Raw genomic sequence first — 20,713 nt, 5'->3', positions numbered from 1 at the left:
ATTCATTTACTTTTCTTTATTCATTTATTTTAAGATCAACATTACCTTTGTCTTGCTAGATATCCTCTGCACACTGCTTGCAAACTGATGATTTTGCTTCTGCTGACTCTGTAAAGCCGCTTTGCGCAGTGCCCTCGCCAGGCTGCCTGGATGCTGGTGGCTGCATCGTGCCTCCTCTTCGAGTGCTCCCGCCAGCAGCTCTGGATGAGGTGAGCAGCAAACTGCATCTGCAGAAACCTCCGCCTCTCCACAAAGCCTCGCCAGTGGGTCTGGAGTACAACTGCGGCTTTGCTGAGTACCACAGGGTCTGGGGATGGTTTGCCTTGCTTTCGGCTCTGGTAACTACGCCAGGATCTCTGCAAACACAGCAGGCAGCTCCTTGAAACATGAATGATTTGGGAACTGGAGAGCACCTGCCCCTCTGCAAGCTTTCCAGCTCTGTCTCTCCCATGGCCAAATTACCACTCTTCTAGGAGTCAAACTCTGATGGTAAGCTCCCTCCTAGGAGAGGGGAACTGATTTTATGCCTCAGATACTCCAGCTACAGCCAGAGCTGTATCTACAGGACTTACAGATTATAATTTGTGATGAAATTAGGTACCACCACCTACCTGTATGATTACTGCCGCTTGCCTTAAGCTCAGGAACTGCCTCCTGCAGAGCATGCTGCGGAACCAGCGCTGCAGCAGTGTAATCCTGCGCAGTACCTCCTGATGGAGCAGGTCCTGCAGAAGCTGCCGCTCTCGCTCCTTCACAAAAACCTGGAGAAAACACAAGTCATGAATTACAAAGCCTTTGCCTTCCCCTCTGGTGAGACAAAATGATAACAACAATAATCTGTCTGCACACAGATGAGTTTGAAAGGCCACTTTGTTATAACCTGACCACTGTGACTTGGTCAGAAGAAAACAATGTTCATCACTATTTTGTGTCAGCAGTATTCAAAGTATCAATTAAGTCATTGGCTTCTTGCAAACAGAAGAAAAATAGTTTCATTAGTTAAAAACATATATGAAGATGTTAATATAACTGTGCACAAATACAGGCATATCTTTATCTTAAACAGATAAATATTTACCATGGTTCTTCCAACTTGGTAATTGTCTGGATTGAGTTTTATTTTCCTGAAGAAATCATGGATATTGTGCTTAGACGGGCTGATTCCTTGTGGCAGAAGGACATGGAAATGGTTCACAAAATCCTGAGGGAAAAAAAAATACACAAAACAATAAAAGATTGGATTAAATGGGATGGGTACTGCTGTGTCACCTTTTTGCATAAGTAACTTGGATTTGCTCCACTGGCCACATGAAAAAGGATCTGTCAAGGAGCAGAAGGACAGATAGCTTTTATGGACTGGAAAACACCAAGTTTCCTCCATTTGTGATTCAAAATTGCATGGAAAACACATCAAAGAAGAGGCCCAGGAACATTCAAACGTTTTTCAGTGTGGGAGGGGAGACTCTGCACAATCTGCAGAGGTCATTTTGAGCAAAAATGCTACAAATCCCCAGAAATGGCCACTACAAAAGGGAGTTACCAGAATCTGCAACACATCACAAGGAAGAGGTTGCTTCAATTGTTGCTGCTGTGAGGGCTCAGAGAGCACAGGTATCAGACGAGTGATCCTCCCAAGTAAGGTTGGGATTCATTCTTATGGCAGAAAAAAAAACAAAAACAAAACAAAAACAAAACAAAACAAAACAAAACAAAACAAACAAAAAAAAAACTAAGCAGTCCTCATTTCTTAACAGCTGCTGCACGGACATGACATGACATCTGGCCGAAAGCAGCTGCCAGCAGGAAACAAATCAGTAACAGCAAATCATGAAAGAACTGACATGTGCACAAAAGCTGGCAAAAATATGGAAAAGCAAAAAAAAAAAAAAAAAAAAAAAAGAAAAAAGAAGAGAACCTGGCTAACTCCTGAGTGATGGGATGCAGCCAGTGACAAAACAACAGGGAGAATGATGCTCCCAAAGAACCAATGAAACGAGCACCGAAAAGCAGCTCAATGGCCAACGGTAGGCTTAAATGTAAGAGAAGGGACTTTGTCACTTGTCTGGGTCACACTGAGGAGGTGTCTCCTACAAAACATTCACAAAGCTTTTAATATTGATCTAAAGGAACCCACATCTTAACTCTTACATTTTGTTGACCTGGCCTATTACAGCTCAGACAGGGATCAGCCATCATTAGTCTGAACTTCTCATTATCACTCTGAAGGGATATAGATTTGTCTAAGTGATTTTGCATACATTATGAAAAAATACTGCATGCATTATGAAAAAAATACTGCTTTCGTTCAAAAACCATAAAATTATCTGCAGAAGGACTTGTAGCCTTTGGTCTAGAGCAGCTTGCAATAACTCAGGCGTAGCAGAACAGCCCACGACTACTCCCTTCCCAATGTCATCCAATTACATCCACTGCCTTGCACAAGCCTTAAATTCATTACTTTGTAAAATACAAACATACTTACAAGCTAGCAACACTCAGACAACTGTGATAATGATGATAAAAGTGGTGAAAGACTGAAAATGTTTAGCCAACCTGGAAAGAGTATTTGCAGCTGTATCCAGACTGGCGAATCCGAACAGTCTCCAACATGCCCGTGTACCGCAGCTGCCTGAGCACCAGGCTATCGCTGAACCGCAGGGGCAGCTGGAAGAGAAAAATATTTACAGCCAATATTTCCTTGAACTCCAAGCACTTGGTGAAACTTCTAAACATGCAAATGGGTCAATGGTTTCAGCACATGTAACACATCTGCATCACATGCACGTTGGCATCAATGTTGAGAGGGAATGTGGGTTTCCAGGAACCACACTAATACCACCAGGGTTGAATACTGTGTGTTTCCAAAGAGCCAACAGATGGAGACTTTCAAACTCCTAATTAGACAGAAAGCTACCGCAAAGTTTTTATGGATCTGCTGAACTGAATAAGAAAGATCCCCTCATCAGCATAGCCAATGAGTAAGGTAAGATTGTGTGTAATGAAATAATCTGCTTGGCATAACGCTTCACCTTGTATTTTTAAATGTCTGGATATGACTCCAAAGGATTAATGTAAAAAAAATGTTTCTACAGCCCTGTTTTTAAATTAAGGATCCTTATCCCATGAGATAAATCACTCTATACATCATATTTCTTGAATTTGGCTTTATCTCTGAATCAGCCTGAATAACATGGCTTATTCTGAAAAAAATGTGCTTTTACGAATAATTTAAAAAAAAGCATTAGAGCTCAGTAGGGGCACAAATGAATTCACAAGTCTGTAAATTTCTATTACAGGTGACAGAAGCTTCAGAGGAGTCAGACTGGTTTATTAAAGATTTTTCATCTAGGTGTTTCTATTACAAGAAAAGACTGTACTTTATCAAGAGCGATCCTACACCCAAGTGATAATGTCCATGCTTTCCATTACTAAGATACAAATACCTTATAAATCCAACTTGATTTTGAGTTTTCATTTCTTTTTTTTTTTTTTTTCCATCACACATTTACAAAATATTTTAAAAATTATTTTAAACAGGAGATCAGGAACTAAAGACCAACTCTAGTCCATTTCACTATTTGCTTGCCAATCCAGTAGCTATGCTGCAGAAGGATCTCTGTTTCCAAAACTTCAAAACATCACAAGTTTGGGTTGTTATCTTCAAACAGTGAGAGAAGGAATTGGTTACACACAAACAAACACTGAGAGTGGGTTTTGCAATCACACCCTTCACAGCACTGATCTTACAGGTCAGGGTTTACCTTTTCAGCATTGGATCGAATGCACTTGACAAAATAAGGCTCTGCCTGGCCAAGAGTCTCCATCAGCTTGTTGAGCGATGCCTGCAATAGAGGAGACATCTTCAGTTGGGAAACAGAGAAGGGAACATAAAGAATAATGAAAAACCAGGCACTTATGTCAGAAAACAAAACTTTGAACAAATGATGAGTAAACCAGGCAGATAATAGGGAATTGTTCCCTGAAACAAGCATCTTAGATGTGCTACAACTTGGCTGCTTTTGTCTTTGTACCCAACAAATTAGCAACAGGGAAATATAACCCTGTTTGTTCAGGGCTCCTGCAGAAACCAGGATGGCACTCACAGCAGTACACTGTGCAGAAATATATTTTGAGACCCCCAAGTTTGACATTTCTGAATCTGCCACTGGATCCCAAAGTCACCTCCTGCTCCTCACCAGTAAACCATGTACAGGTATTGAGTGGGAGCTCCAAGATAATGACCTAACCCTTTCGTACCCAATGGTTGCTGATGTCTTTAGAAGACAAAGAGAATATTCAGCTGTCAAAAATTATTCCACTTTTTAATTCTGAGAACGTCATCACTGGCCTAGAAAGAAATTCTCTTAATGATAGTTCTGGAACAGGAAGACGACCTGACTGCTTGCCGAAATAACGGCTTTCTAGAGCTTGCCTGCCCTGTTCTTCCTGATTGAACTCCCATTCTGTCAAATAACTGGCTTTACAATTTTTTTATTTTTTTATTTTTTTATTTTTTTTTTTAAGTTGCAAACCCTAAAAACTTCATAAGCTGCTTTGACATGCAAGTAGTTTCAAAGCTGGCATATTCCTGGCCATATTTGTCTGCTGAAAAATACAGGTGTGATCACTGAGAATCAAGGTTTTGCCAGCTTCCCATTTCTGACACTGAGATCTCATGGCATTTTCATTTCCCTTAATTTCTGTGCAATTATTAAAAGCGTAGACCATGAAAGTGAATTGGTATTGGCATCACCGCTACATACAACCCCTTCAGTGGGATGTCATCCCAAGTTACGCCTCCAACTTGCAAAAGTGCAACAAAGCACAAGCTCTCTGAAATAACAACACATTGACCGCTTAGATCAGAGCACACACAGTCACTGAGTCATTCTGCGGCTGGACTGACTCCTTGACTGCATTCTGCATTTTATTTTTTTATGTGCCCTGTAAATGCTTTGGATGTCTCTAATTGCAGAGCACTTTACTGATGTGGTATTAATAACGTGCTCTGGAGTTGATTACTCACGACAATGACCCGATTTTAATAGCATCTAAAACTCAGTTATTTAAAGGTTATTCTGTTGTGTATTAACTACATGCAGATACAAATTTATGAATATACATGGTCATAAACCTGTGTGCACAAGTGCATAATATTAGCAAAATGCATGTTGTCTAAAGACTAGCTTGCAGAAAGCCTTTTATTCTACTTCTGATCATTTTAAAGCCACCCTTATGGGAACTCTTTCATGTTAATAAATATTTATCTGCATGCAGCATCTGGGGAAGAGGAACTGGCGAAGCACACACGTGTGGTGCAGCTGAGCCCCCAGTTATGCCAAACACCAAACAGCCCCCTCGCTCCCATCCCAGGGAGGCTGCGATGCCGCAGACCCCAGCGGGTGGGAGTGTTCCCAGATTTTCTGCCTTCGTCTTTTGCGGAAGGTAGACTGGAAAAAAAAAACAAAACAGTTTCTATTAAGAAATAACCAGCAGCGACGTACATGGGTGGTGCTGGGAACTGCAGCAGAGCATGGTGTTTCCGTCCCATTGGCAGCCACTGCCGCACTGTGCGTGGCAGATGGTCCCCCCGCCGCATGCCCCCTGCCGCCATCTGGCCTGCCCCGAGCGTTGGGAATCCATAAGACACAGGCGGGGTCCCTGGATTAACTCCCTGCCCCGCTCCTTTGTCCGCTGTCTGCAAAACCTCCCTGGCTCACGCTCTTGTACCGCTGGGACTCAGCCTCACAGGGCGCGATTTGTCATTTCTGCATTGCCCTGCGCAAGCAAGGGCAGCCTCCTTTTGCCAGGGAAAAACACCTGAAAGCTGGGTAATGGGGAGGCCTCTACAAATCCCTATCCTTCCATTTATTTTTTTAACCAAGAAAGCCATCACAGCGTCCACTAAATACAGGCAGCAATGACTCAGAGCTATTTTGCCTATAGAGCAGCGTAACTTAAGGCATGGTTAAAATCAATACGAGACAGAGCAGCTGCAAGCTCCCTGTCCAGGCATTAGCCACAAGGCAGCATTTATCTGAAAAACAAAACAAAAACCCCATGATAGGAAACATTTGTATTTCCTGTCTGTGACCCAGTTGCATGCTCTGCAATTTTATTAGCGTGCTCTTGATAAAAAGCTATGTGGCAGGCTTGCACCAGGCTGGTCTCTAGAGAAAATACTTCTCCCTTACGAGTGTGAAATGAAATTAGGGCTGGAGCGCCCGGCATTTTTCTAAAAGGAGAAGCAGGCAGTAACACCAGAAGCCAGCATGCTGCCTCTGACTTAAATATGGTTTCATTCATTTAAATAAAAGAGGATGTGTTGTAGGCACAGCTCCTATGTTGTCAAGTCACTGCTGGGGAACGTCAGAAAGCATATTTGCTATTTGAAGGCTCTGCTTTGCTGCACAGGGGAAAGGGGGAATCTTCACGGTGTACAGAGCTCTGTAATTTTTATGTGCTGGAAAATATATAGGAATTGCAATCCTGCACCCTGGTGCTTTTCCACTTTTCCTTGGAACGATGAACAGGTTTCAGGAAGACATCCTCACTTCAGCCCCCCCATGTATGTATGGCAATTATTTATGACTTAAACTCTGCAGACATTTATTTTAAACAGCATACCATTAGACGAGACTAAGCTTAATATATATATACAGATGTGCATTCTGCATATTATATATACACAGATATACATACATATATATGTATATATTAAATTACTTAATCTTACCCAGATCTATGCATGGAGACTTTCTAAAAATGACTCACTTCTCAAAAAGAAAAAAAAAAAGTAAGAAAACAAGCCAGACTTCCTTAGAAAATGATTTTTAACTGAAATGCTGCTTTCTAATATTACCACATGCTCATGCATGTGTCTTGTACCAATTTCCAAGCCCTGATGCACATTTCTGAGAATTATTAGCTGCAGCTATTCCCAGGGAAGGCTGGCTGGCGCACAGCACTGCCAACACAACAAATGCTGTATTGATCCCTCCTCTGAATTCCTCTGCGTGCTTTGAGATAATGCAGCAATATTTTGACCTTTCTGCACCTATTAAAATTCACATTCTGGCTGACTTGAAAACAGATTGAATTTCAGATGCTGAATGCAAGTAAAAGAACACTTTAAAGTGTCATTGCAGATTTTTACTAGATTTCTAGATACAGCAGAGAAAACACCACAATGTGCTTGCCTTGAGAGCAAGGCACCAGAGAAGAGGGCATGCGAGCACACAGACCTACATGCTACATGCATCAGTTTGGTCAGGTATGTCACTACAAGGACACTTAAAAAAATCACAGACATGAAGAAGACCAGAATCAATCCACCCCTACACAAGGCTTTCCCTGCTGCTTTGCCCACTGATTTTACACAGATGTGACTGCCTTTCTCCCAGCCACCTTCTGCAGCAGATGAAATTCTGTTCTGCAGCTCATCCTCACGTCTCACCAATGCTGTCTTGACACATCACCCCCCTGCTCATCATGACACCCGCCATAACCTGCTTCTCTTGATTTCCATCATTCAGACAAATGCAAGGCGTTGCACTCCATCCCAGCTTCCCCAAACCCCATCTTTAGCTGAATTAATGTCCCAAACAAATAGTGGTGAAGATGGGACTGCACTGTGCCTGCAAGTGCTCCTGTGGGGAGCCAGAGCAGGTATCTGCCTTTTATTCAAAACCACACAGGGTGCTGCATTACCTGGAACTGGGCACTGATGCTGGGTGGCTTCTTCTTCTTATGGAGATGGAGAAGGGATTTTGTAATGCGGTCATGCAGCGTTAGGTTGGTCAGGTGCTTGAGAGATTTCACGTCCAGCAGGTGCTGCAGAAGAGAGGGGCTTAGTTTGTTCTTTATAAATAAAACTACATCTTATTGCCATTCTATGCCCCCCCCCTTCATACCCTCTGCAGGGCTTCCTTAGGGTAACCACCCTACCCTACTTCATCTCAATGGAAAACATCAAGATCAAGGAACAGCTGAAAACGCCTGCCCTATTTGGCCTCCGAGGACTTACCAAGGACATCTTTGACCATGTGAATTTTGGCTTTATGACCCACTAACGTGCAGTTGCAGACAAACATAAATACATCGCTGGAAAGCTGTCCCTTTCTTGATTATTTTCACGGCATGTTAACAACAGTCTTGAATTGTGGCCACTGCAAATAATTCATCACACGCATATAGAAAATGAGCCATCAGCCATAATTAGCAAGCCCGGGGGCTTCATTCCTGTGAAAAGGAAACCATGGATGGAAACCACGTGCTTGCCAGCAGGGCACGAGTATCTCCTCTTTGAATAAGTGTGGGGGTAGGAGAAAGTCCACAGGAGGACTGGGCTTATTTGAAATGCACATTGTGCAAGAACTAGAGGAGAAGTTCACTTGAGTGAGCCAGAACCATGAAGGCATCAGCCCACAAAACCTACTGAAAACCTCTTTCCTTGTAACTGCTATGAAACAATTGCTTCATCACACCCAATTCATTCATTATTAATGAAGAGTTAATTTACTAACTGCTTCTGTGTCTCTCCTGGTGCAACCTGCATGTATGAAAATAAAACTGAATTATGCTCCTTCTCGTCCTTTTGGAGAGGCAGAAATCAAAACTGAGAACAAAAGGCAGCTAGCATCAGTGCTTTGGGTTAACAGAACACTGAGGTGGACTGAAAACTATTTCATACTTGCTCAGTCGACAATGTCAAGCAGTAAGTAGCATATCTGCCTGCGCAGAAGTTACACGGGTCTTAGTACAAGGATGCTCTGGTCTGGGCTGCACCAAGCCTGCCAGGGCAATTTGTGCCAAGCTGCTCTTCTTACCAGAGATCGTTTAGTAATGGGCAAGAGAGAAATTTTGGGCACATATTAGTCCTGCTTGAAGCTGTAGCCTGCTTCATTCTGTCATTATCCTGAGCCCTCTGCAAGTAAAATCCTTATCAGAAGCCAAGCAGTGACCATAAAAACCATTATTCTTCCAGTTAAAATAGATTTCTCAGCATCTCTTGTCTTACAATACAGTAAATGCAGCCAAAGTGGAGGGAACCTGAGAAGTTATTAAAAGCTTATGGGGACTGTAAGTCACACACAGCATGCAGCCGTGCTGTAAGGTAGGGTGGAAATTTTGTCTATCAGGTACCAGCCATCTTGCATAACCTACTTGCTCATTTTAGAGATTTAATTATCAAATTTCCCCAGCATGTACATACTCCTCCCTCAGGAGGCTGAAAAAAAGAGCCTGAACAGGTCAGAGAAAGGAGGGTGCGAGTGCTCACACAGTCCTCTCCCAGCAGGAATCAGAAATCCTTCAGTTTTACAGAAATTAAAGAACTCTGAACAGAGCAGAACAGCAGAGATGACGATGGTCTTGAAAGCAGCCACAGCCACCTTCCTTACACACACATAAGCATCTCAACACTGTACCTACAGCCTTAACCTGGGGACTGGCAAGGTCAAAACGTTGCTTCTCTCTCACCTTTGGGAGACTGGGTTTGGCTTTGAAGTTCTTATTTCGCCTGGGGAGATAATAAATGGCTCAGATTAATCCACGGGTACAATTGCAGAAGAGCGTGTATGGTTACCATTGTGGTATTACAATAGGACAGCTCAACTTCTACCATTTAGAAATGATTTTCTTTTTTTCTTTACTGTGACACGGTACAAGCAATAACAGATTTAGAAAAACACAAGTTTCTGAAACAAGCCCTTCCAAATCCCCTTTAGAAACTCCTTCCTACAACCTGCACTGAAATGAGGTTCCTTCTGCAAGCTGCAAACTAGTTTTCCAAATTCATCTCCACAGCTTGGAGAGGAAGGCATTCAATTAAAGCAAACTGTTACATCAGGAACGATGGGCTGAGTGGTAATTTGGGTAGAACAGGGAGCGGCATCGCAGAACAACTGACCACCCTGCTTTCTCATGCTGCGTGTTACCTCCAGGCACCCTGGTGATGTTTTCTGAAACTTCTGATGAGGCTGTACCATGATTCATCAACATCATTTCCACATCTCATTTGTAATGGAAACTTTGATATCATGTTAAAAAATGTTACTGCATAACATCACGGTCATCTCTTTAGACTGGTTTGACAAGAAGACTCATCCCTTCTCTCGCTTCCCCGTACCACTCTCCTGTGTCTGTCATTATAAATGGATGATAAGAAATGAATAAATCAGATGCATAAAACATACCAGGGTCACTCTGACCCAACCATGTCCAAGTCCACTTGAAACCTGATTTTTGTTGTTGTTGTTGTTTTGGCTATTTACATTCCTCTTATTACCCATACCACTCATTATACTCTAGAAATAAAGCCAAAATCCACTCCTTTTGTACTAACATGAGAATCCCGTGGGCCCTTTCCAGCAGCTTGCTGTTGGTTGTGTTCACGAATATCCCATCTTTGTCTAGGAAGGAGCTGGGGCTGGCGAGCCTGCTGTGCCGCATCCCCATCCGGCCGTTCCAGCCGACCGCGTAGGCATCCCTGAAACGCCAAGAAGGGCAGTCAATGCAGGTTTGGGAAAATACATAAAAAGTGGTTCTAAGACAGAATAAAGCTTTTGGAGCATTCACTTAGTAACCACCACCACTTTCTAAAGTGGAAGATCATAAAATTAACAACAATAGGAAATGACAGTCACTGATTTATTCTTTTCACCATTTGTTCGCTCCCAAATGATGAGGTCGTGATGCCAGATGCAGCATGTGAAGTGACTGACTAGTTAAGCACTTTCCAAAACACAAGTATTCATAAAAGGATCTATCTGTCAACAGGATAACTTCCCATTCTCTCTGCCAGAATGCTTGGGTCTGCAGATACTCCACTGGCCCGAAGAATTGGATACTATGACCTCTGCTTATCAGCCTTGTTGTCATTAATAGCATTCACTACTTTAGATGCTGCTGCTGCTGACCCTGTCTTTTCTAATTCATGCAGTCCTTTCACTATGAAAAGAAAAAGAAAATAGCATTTGCAATAAACTAATTATTCCCCACAAGCTGAGGATGTCAGTCTCAGCAGGACGGAGGGGTTGGCCCGGAATCGCTCAGTGGTATCCGACCGTGAAACCATCACACCACCCACTCACCCATTTCATTCCTCTCTGCCATGGAGCGGAGCCATGCTGGTACACAGGAGTGCTCCCCTGGCAGCCCCGGCTCACAGCAGGACTGAAGGGGATGGTGAGAGGAACCAAATTCCTCCCTTGGAGGAAGGGAAAGCCTTGACAAAGCTTCACGTCAAGGCAAAATAACTTCAAGGGTTGCGGAGGCCAAGAGGAGCCTCCCTCCAGTGCCTGGGGTTACACAAAGCCTCTCCCTGGGCTGCAATACTTTGTTTGTTTTTGTAATTCTCTACCAGCCTTGCAGAAACCGTCACATAAAATAACACTGTAAGCTGGTCTAAGGAGGGATGTGGGGTCTGCAAGAAGCAGGAATAGGAAGAGACCCAGCACAAGGAAGACACCAGTAATGCAGCCTCATAAATACGAGGATGGACACAGTGATTTAAATGGGGTCTCGGGCATCACTTCTGAGGTCTAGCAATGAAGCAGCTATTTGCCTTCAAGTCTTGTTTTGAAGGAAGGGGAAATATTATCAAGTGCCACATGGAAAGAAGAAATCAAGCAGGTAAAGTTGTTAATTCAGCCAGATCAAAGCCCATAGCCAGATCCTTGGAGCAATGTAATATTAAAGTCCAAGTCCCCTTATTACCTTGCTGCAGTGCTTTTAACATTCCTTCCTAGTTCCATTAAATCTTTATTTTGACATGTACTGCTATTAAAAGAAAGGATGAATCACAGCAAAGCAAACTTTTGACGGAGCACTCCAGGATCTACTTTTTTTTTTTAATTATTTTCAGCGTCTCATTCAATGCAAGGAAGGCCAGTGAGAAGCTTTAATGACCAAGTGATGTCTCCAGGCCACCTTCTTTACCTTCACAACTAAGGTCCCCAAAGCCTCCCACTCGCAGGGGAAAAACATCACCAGTTGACCAGTTCCCCTAAACCTCAACGGCCACTTTTGGGATCTACAACCTGTCATTAATTTGGCCAACCATAACGTACTCTCTAGCTTAAGACAGGCTGCGGTTATACGGACTATGAATGAAGCTAAAAAAAGAAAACCCTAGGAATTCCCATGAAATTTAAAAAAAAAAAAAAAAAAAAAAAAAAACAGAGGAGAGAACAACTCTCTTTATTATGGACACTTTGGGATGAATACATGCACACAGTGACTGGTGCAGCTGTCTTGGTGCTTGGGAAGACAATCATCTCACCGGGCAGAACCAACTGTTTCAAGGTGGACTGATGAACACCTGCTTCCCTGCACGCTGTGCAGACATCAAGGAACATAAAACGGCTTCTGCTGCACAAAAACAGACAGCCCAAACATTTCTGGTTAGCAATGGCATGGCTTTCATTACTCGGTGGCCGTTGGAGGCACTTCCAAGGCATGCCGGATCCCCGATGCTCTGCCGAGGCCTGGTTTCCTCCCGCTGCCATCCCAGCATGTGTGAACCACATGGCCACTTTCTTCCAAGGAGATCAGAAGAGAGAGCAAGGCTTGCTAAGCCCTCCCCGTGACTTCCTGCATGATGTCATGCCTGAAATTTGCTTTTAGACGAGAGCCTGGGGCTATCCTGTGGGCTGGATGTACAAGGCAGACATATCAGCCACCACATGATAATGAGATGGCTTTAAAAGAGAACTCTTCTGCTTAATTTAGCTCTGTAAATCACTCACCAGCTTATCTGTTGGGAAGTATTGGGAAGCTACAACTCTGCACTTCTGAAATGAGGGATAATCAATCAGCAGGGCTGTTAAAGTAAACCTCTTTTCTATAGATGTTACCTTTATCTCTGTAGTTAGCCCCTCTTTTCTGACAAGTGTGATTTAAACAGAAAACCTACATTTACATAGTGTAATTCACACCTCTTCAGATCAAAATTATCCTCCACAATAAAAGGTATTAAAGTCACGTGCCTACTCCAAAAGCCCGTTCTGGATTTTAAAGATATCTTGACACATCACACTCTGGTTTGCACTTCCAGATGGAAAGGGCACAGATGACGACTCGGGACTGGTCACTCGTGATGCCCAAGGCTGCATCACCCAAGGATGCCAAGAGTATGGCCCACACTGCTGAACCACCTCACCGGGAGAAACATAGGAGTTACAAGGCCATTAAAAATACATTTTCTGCCAGTCACTGCAAACATGTTCGTCAAAGGAATAAATGTCTGTCCTGACTATTGTTAGGATACAACTGCTGAGGATGAAGGAAGGAAGATACGGAAGGCACAGAAGTTGCTACCCTTGATCCTGGCTGTTCAAGGGAACTTGTGGGCTGTGCTGGCTTGTTTTAAATCAAATAAATACAGCTGACCACAGACTGAACTCCACAGCGAGGAGTAAACAAATACATCCTCCTTGTTCCCTGGGACAAGTAGGAGTTCCTCTGCCTTTACAAGATGTACTATCAACAGCTCCAGATAATTAGAATGTTTTGGGCTATGAAAATACTGCCACACTGACAGGCCCTGAAGTTGGAGCTGTACAACCTGAAAAGCCCTGTCTTACTTCATAGACGTGATCCAAGCACCAACATCACATCTGAAGGCTTTCTTCCAATAAGCATCCTCCTTCAGACTGCTGCGAGATTGCAGCTGGAGAAACTGAAGAACGCCTCTTATCTACCCAAGATCTTCACAGTGACAAAGTTTCACATTACATCACATTTAGGGAAACCTGTGCAACCAGAGAAGCTAGAAAGAGAGAACATCATTTCTGGAGACAACAGCCTTCTCTGCTTCAAATGCTGCCACACACCTGCTCTGTGTAACCCAACGGATTAGAGCTGTAGCAGCAGGAAAAACAAAAGGAGAGGTGGGAAAGACTGGCATAAGGAAAGACAAGGTAGAAATCTCCTTTCCACCTGAGGATGAGATTGTTTTTGAAAACAGGATTTCTGCACAAAGCCATGAAGTGTCACAAATTTGCAGAGATGGATTGAATTGCTAAAGGATCACATATCAGCTTTAAAGCTGCACATAATCTACCAGCCGGCCTTGCTCCCTGTAGAAAAGGTGTTACTCTGCAGCAAGACATTCCTGTCTGAATGGCTCAATCCTTTTAGGTAACAACTTCACAGAAATAGCATCCTCTTTGGCCACAAAATAAGCCAACTTGTAGTGGTTTGAGAATATTCAGTGCTCCTTCAGCAGGGTGCCGTGCATGATCAGCAGTATGCTCATACCACCTCTCTCAAAGGGAAGAAATTCAGGGAAATTCCGAGGGCATGTGTTCAACAAAGCCAGACAATAAAAGAATCTTTTGTTCCCCTAGATATTCTTGTTTTTCTGTAATTTCTATCTTGGCTGTTTGACATTAAAGTATCTAAACCAGAGATTTCATAAGATATTTGGAGGATATTTTGTGTCACACACACACAAAAGAAACAGTACACTGAGCTGCAAGCACCATGGTGTTTGGTGAGCATCCTCTGGATTTGTTCTGTTCTTCTCATGAAACTCAGAGCAGCCATGAAGGCAGACCTGGATGTCTGCAGCTCCAAGCAATCAAGATGCTAATTATTGTTTCCTTAATATTGGCTTTTTTTTTTTGCATGCTTCTTACCACCTTGTACATCAGACCCCCTACAACTTCTGCCTTGTGACTGAGGAAAGTTGCTTTCTGTGCCTGCTGTTAAGGCACATAAAGATATTTTGATATGACCACATGGCAGCACGAGAATGAAGAGAAGACAAAATTAGTAAGCATGCTGGGAAAAGCATTAATACAGTCATTTGTAACAACCGTCAGTGCTCTCCCATCCGACATTTCCATACCATGGCAATGTAAAAGCAAGAGACTTACCGCTGGGTCCTCTCGTTGATGGTATTGACTCCCTGGAGATCTGAGAGTGGTGTTCGTGGGCTTTTCCGGGTAATACCTAAAGCAGCACATCAAGAGAGAAGTTTCTACCTGGCTCTTCACCAGAATGCAATTAGCAGAGCCATAGCTTAGTGTTGACTACAGCGAGGAGGAGTACGTACGCGTCATGGCACATGCTGGGCATACAAACAAGGGTGCCAAGGATGCTGACATACCCTTCATCTACTACATCGTACCTCTCTGCCCCCGAGTCATCATCCTTATGAGTAACACTGTTTGCTCAAGCGTATTCCTTTCCCTCCCACATACGCACCTCGTGTTAGGGACACGTTGTCCCAGCTCGTAAGTAGAAGGGGTGAAGGAACCGCTGCTGTGACGCTGGGGACTGGCCACCCATTTCCTGCACGTCCAAAATACTCCTAAGCAGTAACACAAGGTCCCCACTGCCCATGGGACAGCCTGGTTGCTTACACAGGCAAAATACCTGGCTATAAATAAGGTGCTTGGAGAAAGATGGGTATTCAGATCACTGCAGGGAAATGGTAATATTTTTCCTTGCATGCTTCTTCCCCTTTTGCAGATAAATGGGTATGGATGTGCACAGCAAGTCGTGCTGCACGAGGAGGTGTTACTGAGCTATATCCTTTGACAGGGGTAGTTTTAGAGTATCATACATTAAGAAATAGCCAAGGAAGTCATCATACACGGTTACAGAAGCAGATGTTTCGTCTGTTACCTTCCCCAAAGTGAAAATGTTTTGTAACCAAGCATTTACGATGACAGAAGGCAATTTTTGTAGAAAACAAAACACCTTTCAAGTCACTAAACTACAGATATTTAAAGACCCAATAAGCTTGGATTTGACAAGAAAACAGCCAAGCAATTTTTAACTGTCTTGAAATCTCTGTTGTGAGACAGGAAACATTGTAGCACTTGTTTAAACACAAGAAAATTGTATATTCCTTTACCCTGACACTTCTCTAGTGGGACAAAACTGGAGAAAAAAAATAAACAGAGAAGAAGTCTAAAATATAGTTTGTAGCTGAATAGGAAGAAACAATAGCATATTTCCTGCCCAGATTTATCATTTTTCTCTCTCATACAGCCCAGTTTCTGAGCTAAGAGTTGCCATAAGGATTCTTTCTGAGGCTGAAGACAGAAGTGAGCATGCAGAGATTGGAGCCAGCCCCAATCCACTCCTTACAGCCTGGTTCCCAAAGAGAAGCTGAGCTCCCAGCAAACCTCAGCATTCAGCATCCCTCCACTGGGACACCTACTGGCGTCTTCCACCTCCTGAGACATTATAATATGGAGCCTGAACACCAGGCAGAAAAAAGCTAACAGTACACTTGGTTAATATTACGTCTAAAGGTGCAAGTGTCCAAATATCCTTGAAATCTGAGCGAAAAAAAATGGGACTGTGCTGCCACAGGCCATCTAAAGCTTCCCTTGCTCCAAGGCAGAAACAATTCCTGCTCAGAAGGTTTTGCAATCTCTAACTGAAGATTTTTCAAAAGCAGGCTAGTTTATCTATTCTAGTGCTTAGCTATGCCTAGAGCTTAAAGCTCTCTTTGAAAACTCCATTGTTGCAATTTAAGCCATTTTTCCTGTTACATTACTCATCATCAGAGGTGCATTCTTATACCTCTTTCAAGACTTGCATTTCTGTGGCACAAATTGCTTCTTTAGAACAGAAAAACACAAGGAAAAAAAAAAGAGAGAAAAAATAGTCAGAAATCTGCAATAATAAATCTTCAGACTTCTCTTTCTGGGGCCCAAGCCCAGAGAATTGCAATGCCAGCAGAGGAGCAGTGATTCTGCTAGAGGTGGGTGGTTTCAGGCACTGTTTAGGTATCTGTCCTTCTCCTCTTTGAGGACTTATCCACTATTTGCTGATTTTTTTTCCCTCCTTAAAATACTGTCATATTATTTTTTTGCAGTTACCTTTACAATAGGAAAGCACCTAATGTCTGGTTGTGTCTATTTTTTATATAGCACACACGCCTGGATGCTTGCCCATTAATGCACAGAAGACTCCTCTAACCTAAAGCCCTTCACTTTGCTTGCAGTGTTTGGTGACCAGTTCTAGTAATCACAAACAACGAGCTTTCACTGGTACTGCAATTTTTTTCTTTCTCTCCTTTTTGGAGCAAACTCTGTCCCCCCCTTCATTCCCCACAAAAAAAATCCCGAAAACAAAAATCTCAAGCCACCATCCAACCAAACAGGTCAGATCAAACTTATGAAGGCAAGGTTGCATCAAAATATCACTGCATCTCCACCTGGCATTGATCATGAAAAGGGATTTGTTCTTTCAGGCTTCCAGATAATAGCTGCATTAGAACTGCACTGTAATCCTGCCAGCTTTGCACCTTAAGTGACTTTTTGATTAATAAAAGTTATGGTGTACAATGGTACAAGCTGGGTTAAAGAGGCTTGATTTTGACATACAACAGAAAGACTACAGCATGCCACTCCTTGGCAGACCTAGAGTAGTCAGGCACTGGAACAGGTTGCCCAGAGAAGTGCTGGCATCGCTGTCCCTGGGGGTGTTCAAGGAAAGGTTGGACCCTGCGCTTAGGGACATAATAATATTGTGATATTGGTAGTAGGGTGATGGTCGGACCAGATGATCATGGAGGTCTCTTCCAACCTTTATGATTCTATACATGCCAAAGCCAAATAAAAGTTGCCATACTGATGTAGCCCCTCTTCTGGGAAACAGAGAGGGCTTCCTATGAATCAGATGATTTTAATCAGATGATTTGTGTATGGCTTACAGAATTATGTACAATTATCATGGGTTAACAAGTTGTACATACTAATATGCTGCATGCCAAGGAACAATGGTGCGAGTAGAAACAACTAATTCCCTGCACCCAGCTCAGATGCAGGATGATCAATTGTATGTTTCAGGAACAAAATTATTCCCATCTCCAAAACCTATTCCCTTTTCCTCAACTGCAGTTTCAGAAATACTGATTTGCCTAAGGGATGTTTTCACTGGGAAGAGCTTTGGACAATACCCAGTTTGCTCACTGCTCATGAGCATCAACCAGCAGATACATGGTCTTGAACTGAGATGTCTAACCCCTTGTTCTTGAAGACAAGGACACAAAGACACCAGTGAAATGGCCAGTGTGGTCAGGGAGGGGCAAGGCACAGGGAGACAAGAATGATTTCTAAAAGGAGAACATGAAGTACTCATTTGTCAGGTCAGCTGTTCTTGGCCAATTCACAAAACCGTGGCAATGTTGCTTGTGGATCCATGTCTTATTTTTATTTGAGGAACCTGTATCACAAACTGCATGGACTGCTAGACTAGTCCATAATGAACAAAGTTTTAGAGCAGTGAGCTCAACAGCTATATACATATGACTTCCCTACCTCACATTAATTTAAGACTGTGTTTCAAAGTAGCTCTGTATGAATCCCTTCTTTATTCCCAAGCAAACGGCAAATTAAAAACAACCAAACTGACTTCCTATACTGCTGAGCTAACTTACACATCTTTACCTGCAATTAAAATTGCTCAGTTGACAATTGCCTTCAGTAAGGATGTTTAGCACAGTGCTACTTCAGAAAATCTGTTGCTGTGTTTGCTCCATTGCTTTGTATTTCCTTGTAGTAATAAAAGCAACGGTGGGAAGTCGCAGGAAAAATAACATGGGTAGACAAAAGTCTAAATTAAGAATTAGCATTCTTCCTCTGCTCCCTGAGTGCTGCAGGGAGCAGAAAAGAGAAACCTGATCTGAAGTTCTAGCAAGAAAGTGTACATTTGTGTAGATTTAACATGCAACTGCTGTACTTACCGTGCTCATTTCTGCAGAAACAAACCTCAAAATTTTGCATTCACACCTAAGTTGCAATGATGGCAAAGTTAGCTACTTGGGCAGAGATTTGCCCTTGACTGTATATAGCAATGCTGCATTTCTGTAAGCTTTGGTATGCAAAATGATGGAAGATAATAATGGCACAAAATCATACATCTACAGCTGCAAGCACGAAATAATACATACATATATTTATACACACACGTACTTCTGAAGGTTCACCTGTAGGTTTTTGCATCACGCCCTGAAAGCAGTGAGGCCACTCCTAAAATTACATCGTTTCCTATTCTCCAACTGGTAATTACAGGGTCTGCAGCTGGAAGCGGCCTCTCAAGTGATGCAGTGGCACTGTGCTTACAAACAGCAGGATGTCCCTGCGCGGCGTTATGCTGCCGACCAGCCCTGTGCCAGCTCCACTGCACGTGAGGTTATGCTCAGACTCCCTTCTCCTCCCACCACACAAGTCCAGCCCTGGGAATTAGTAGCACAGGCAGAAGTGTACGTGTTGTCATGCAGAACTAGTTTATTACGTGACAGAGGAGTGAGGAGGCAGAAATGGAGACCAAGTGCATCTTTACCTGCTCATTCTGTTTAACATTGCCAGACGCTTTATAAGTAAAAGCCCTTGGAGACCATGTTGGTGCTTTCACAAGCTACCATTATTTTTAGAGTCTGATGAAATTAATGGAGATGCAATTGAGAAACAAATCAAACCAGAATGAGATCTGTCTGCAAGCCTGAAGTCAAATTCTGCTGCATCAAGCCACATGCAGAAATATTTCTACTGCATCTGCAGCTCTTTGGGCTTAATATCAGACGTGTGATACAACAGAGAAGAAGAATACCCTGAGCTTCAGCATCCTGACTTAGGTCAGCAACAGGGAAAGCACTTAGCAAAACCACCCCATGTCTAAAGAGGCATGGGTTTGTGTTTGATTTTACTCTCCAAGCTCTGCCTAATAATTTCCGCTGGGCTCAAAATTTCTTTTGGCAACCAGCAGGTTGTCCTGGAAGGCTCCTTGGGTGTTTTCACCCTTTCTATGCCAAATGCACCTGGTTTCCATTTCCTGACGTGTGAGTGTGGTATCAGAGAGAAGGGCGGGATGTGGAGCCTTACTGTACTTCTCCTCCTTGCATCTCTGCAGGATCTCTAAGCTCCTCTGGTGAACTGGGTGATGGAGAAAGCTAAAACTATCCACACTTTTCAAAACCGCACATGGCACTGCATCATCATGCCCTTGGGAAGCAAAATAAAAACAAAAAAATGGAGAGAAGAGAAAGATTACATAAGCAGAAATCAGGAGAGAGTGAAGAACAACGCTGCCAACTGCCCGAAGGACACGAGAGCTCAAGAGCCGCACGCTTCTTGCGCCCGGATCAGAGCTTCCCTAAATTGCAGTAGTTCGGACCACATGCAGCGAGGACACAATTTAACTTCAGTTACCTCATGACACGGCAGCGGGGCGATGGGGCTGGATGGCATCCCAACTCCAGCACTCCCCAGCACCGTACAGTCTTTATTAGCCAGAGCACAATAACTTCATAATTACTCCAAGATTATTTGGACATAAAATAAATGATTACACAAATCTTTGCTTTTATTAACTGCTATTCAAAATCCTTTCCATGTCTCTGCCAGCTGTTAGCTGTAATTTCCGGCACAGATGCTCCCAGGCACGGCCACCTCAAATTTTCATCTCATCCCAGTTCTGGGCTTTGCTTGGATATTGACAAATAAAGGGAAAAAAAGAAATTACTTGTATTAACAAGGATTTGGTATTCCTTAAGGGACATTGACTGGATTGAGGTGGGACTGTTTTTAAGGAGGAGACAGAAACAGTGATGGGTTGAGGCCAGTAGCTGGAAGAAACCATCTCTGGGAGGACTTTGGTGGCCCAGCTCCAGCCCCGTGTTGAAGGACTATGTTATGCAGGTGCCACACTGCGAGCAGGCAGCACCTTTCTGTCAGCATTCAATTAA

The 20,713-nt window shown here is 43.1% G+C and overlaps 1 protein-coding gene across 4 annotated transcripts in view; it reads right to left on the bottom strand.

The window, feature by feature from the left end:
- The window catches only part of MYO9A (myosin IXA), a 194,739-nt gene that overhangs the window by 29,756 nt on the left and 144,270 nt on the right, over positions 1–20,713 (bottom strand). For all 4 annotated transcript variants that reach the window (XM_035335640.1, XM_035335643.1, XM_035335641.1 and 1 more), the window contains exons 15-24: positions 19,851–19,970; positions 14,883–14,958; positions 10,346–10,489; positions 9,481–9,520; positions 7,711–7,833; positions 3,762–3,842; positions 2,554–2,664; positions 1,079–1,201; positions 612–761; positions 46–356 (exon numbers count right to left, since the gene is read on the bottom strand). In XM_035335640.1, coding sequence (XP_035191531.1) covers positions 46–356; positions 612–761; positions 1,079–1,201; positions 2,554–2,664; positions 3,762–3,842; positions 7,711–7,833; positions 9,481–9,520; positions 10,346–10,489; positions 14,883–14,958; positions 19,851–19,970 — 1,279 coding nt within the window. The remainder of the gene's footprint in view (positions 1–45; positions 357–611; positions 762–1,078; positions 1,202–2,553; positions 2,665–3,761; positions 3,843–7,710; positions 7,834–9,480; positions 9,521–10,345; positions 10,490–14,882; positions 14,959–19,850; positions 19,971–20,713) is intronic.

This window comes from Oxyura jamaicensis, chromosome 10 (assembly GCF_011077185.1).
Source record: "Oxyura jamaicensis isolate SHBP4307 breed ruddy duck chromosome 10, BPBGC_Ojam_1.0, whole genome shotgun sequence".
Lineage (NCBI taxonomy): Eukaryota > Metazoa > Chordata > Aves > Anseriformes > Anatidae > Oxyura > Oxyura jamaicensis.
This window is presented reverse-complemented; position numbering and strand designations above follow the sequence as displayed.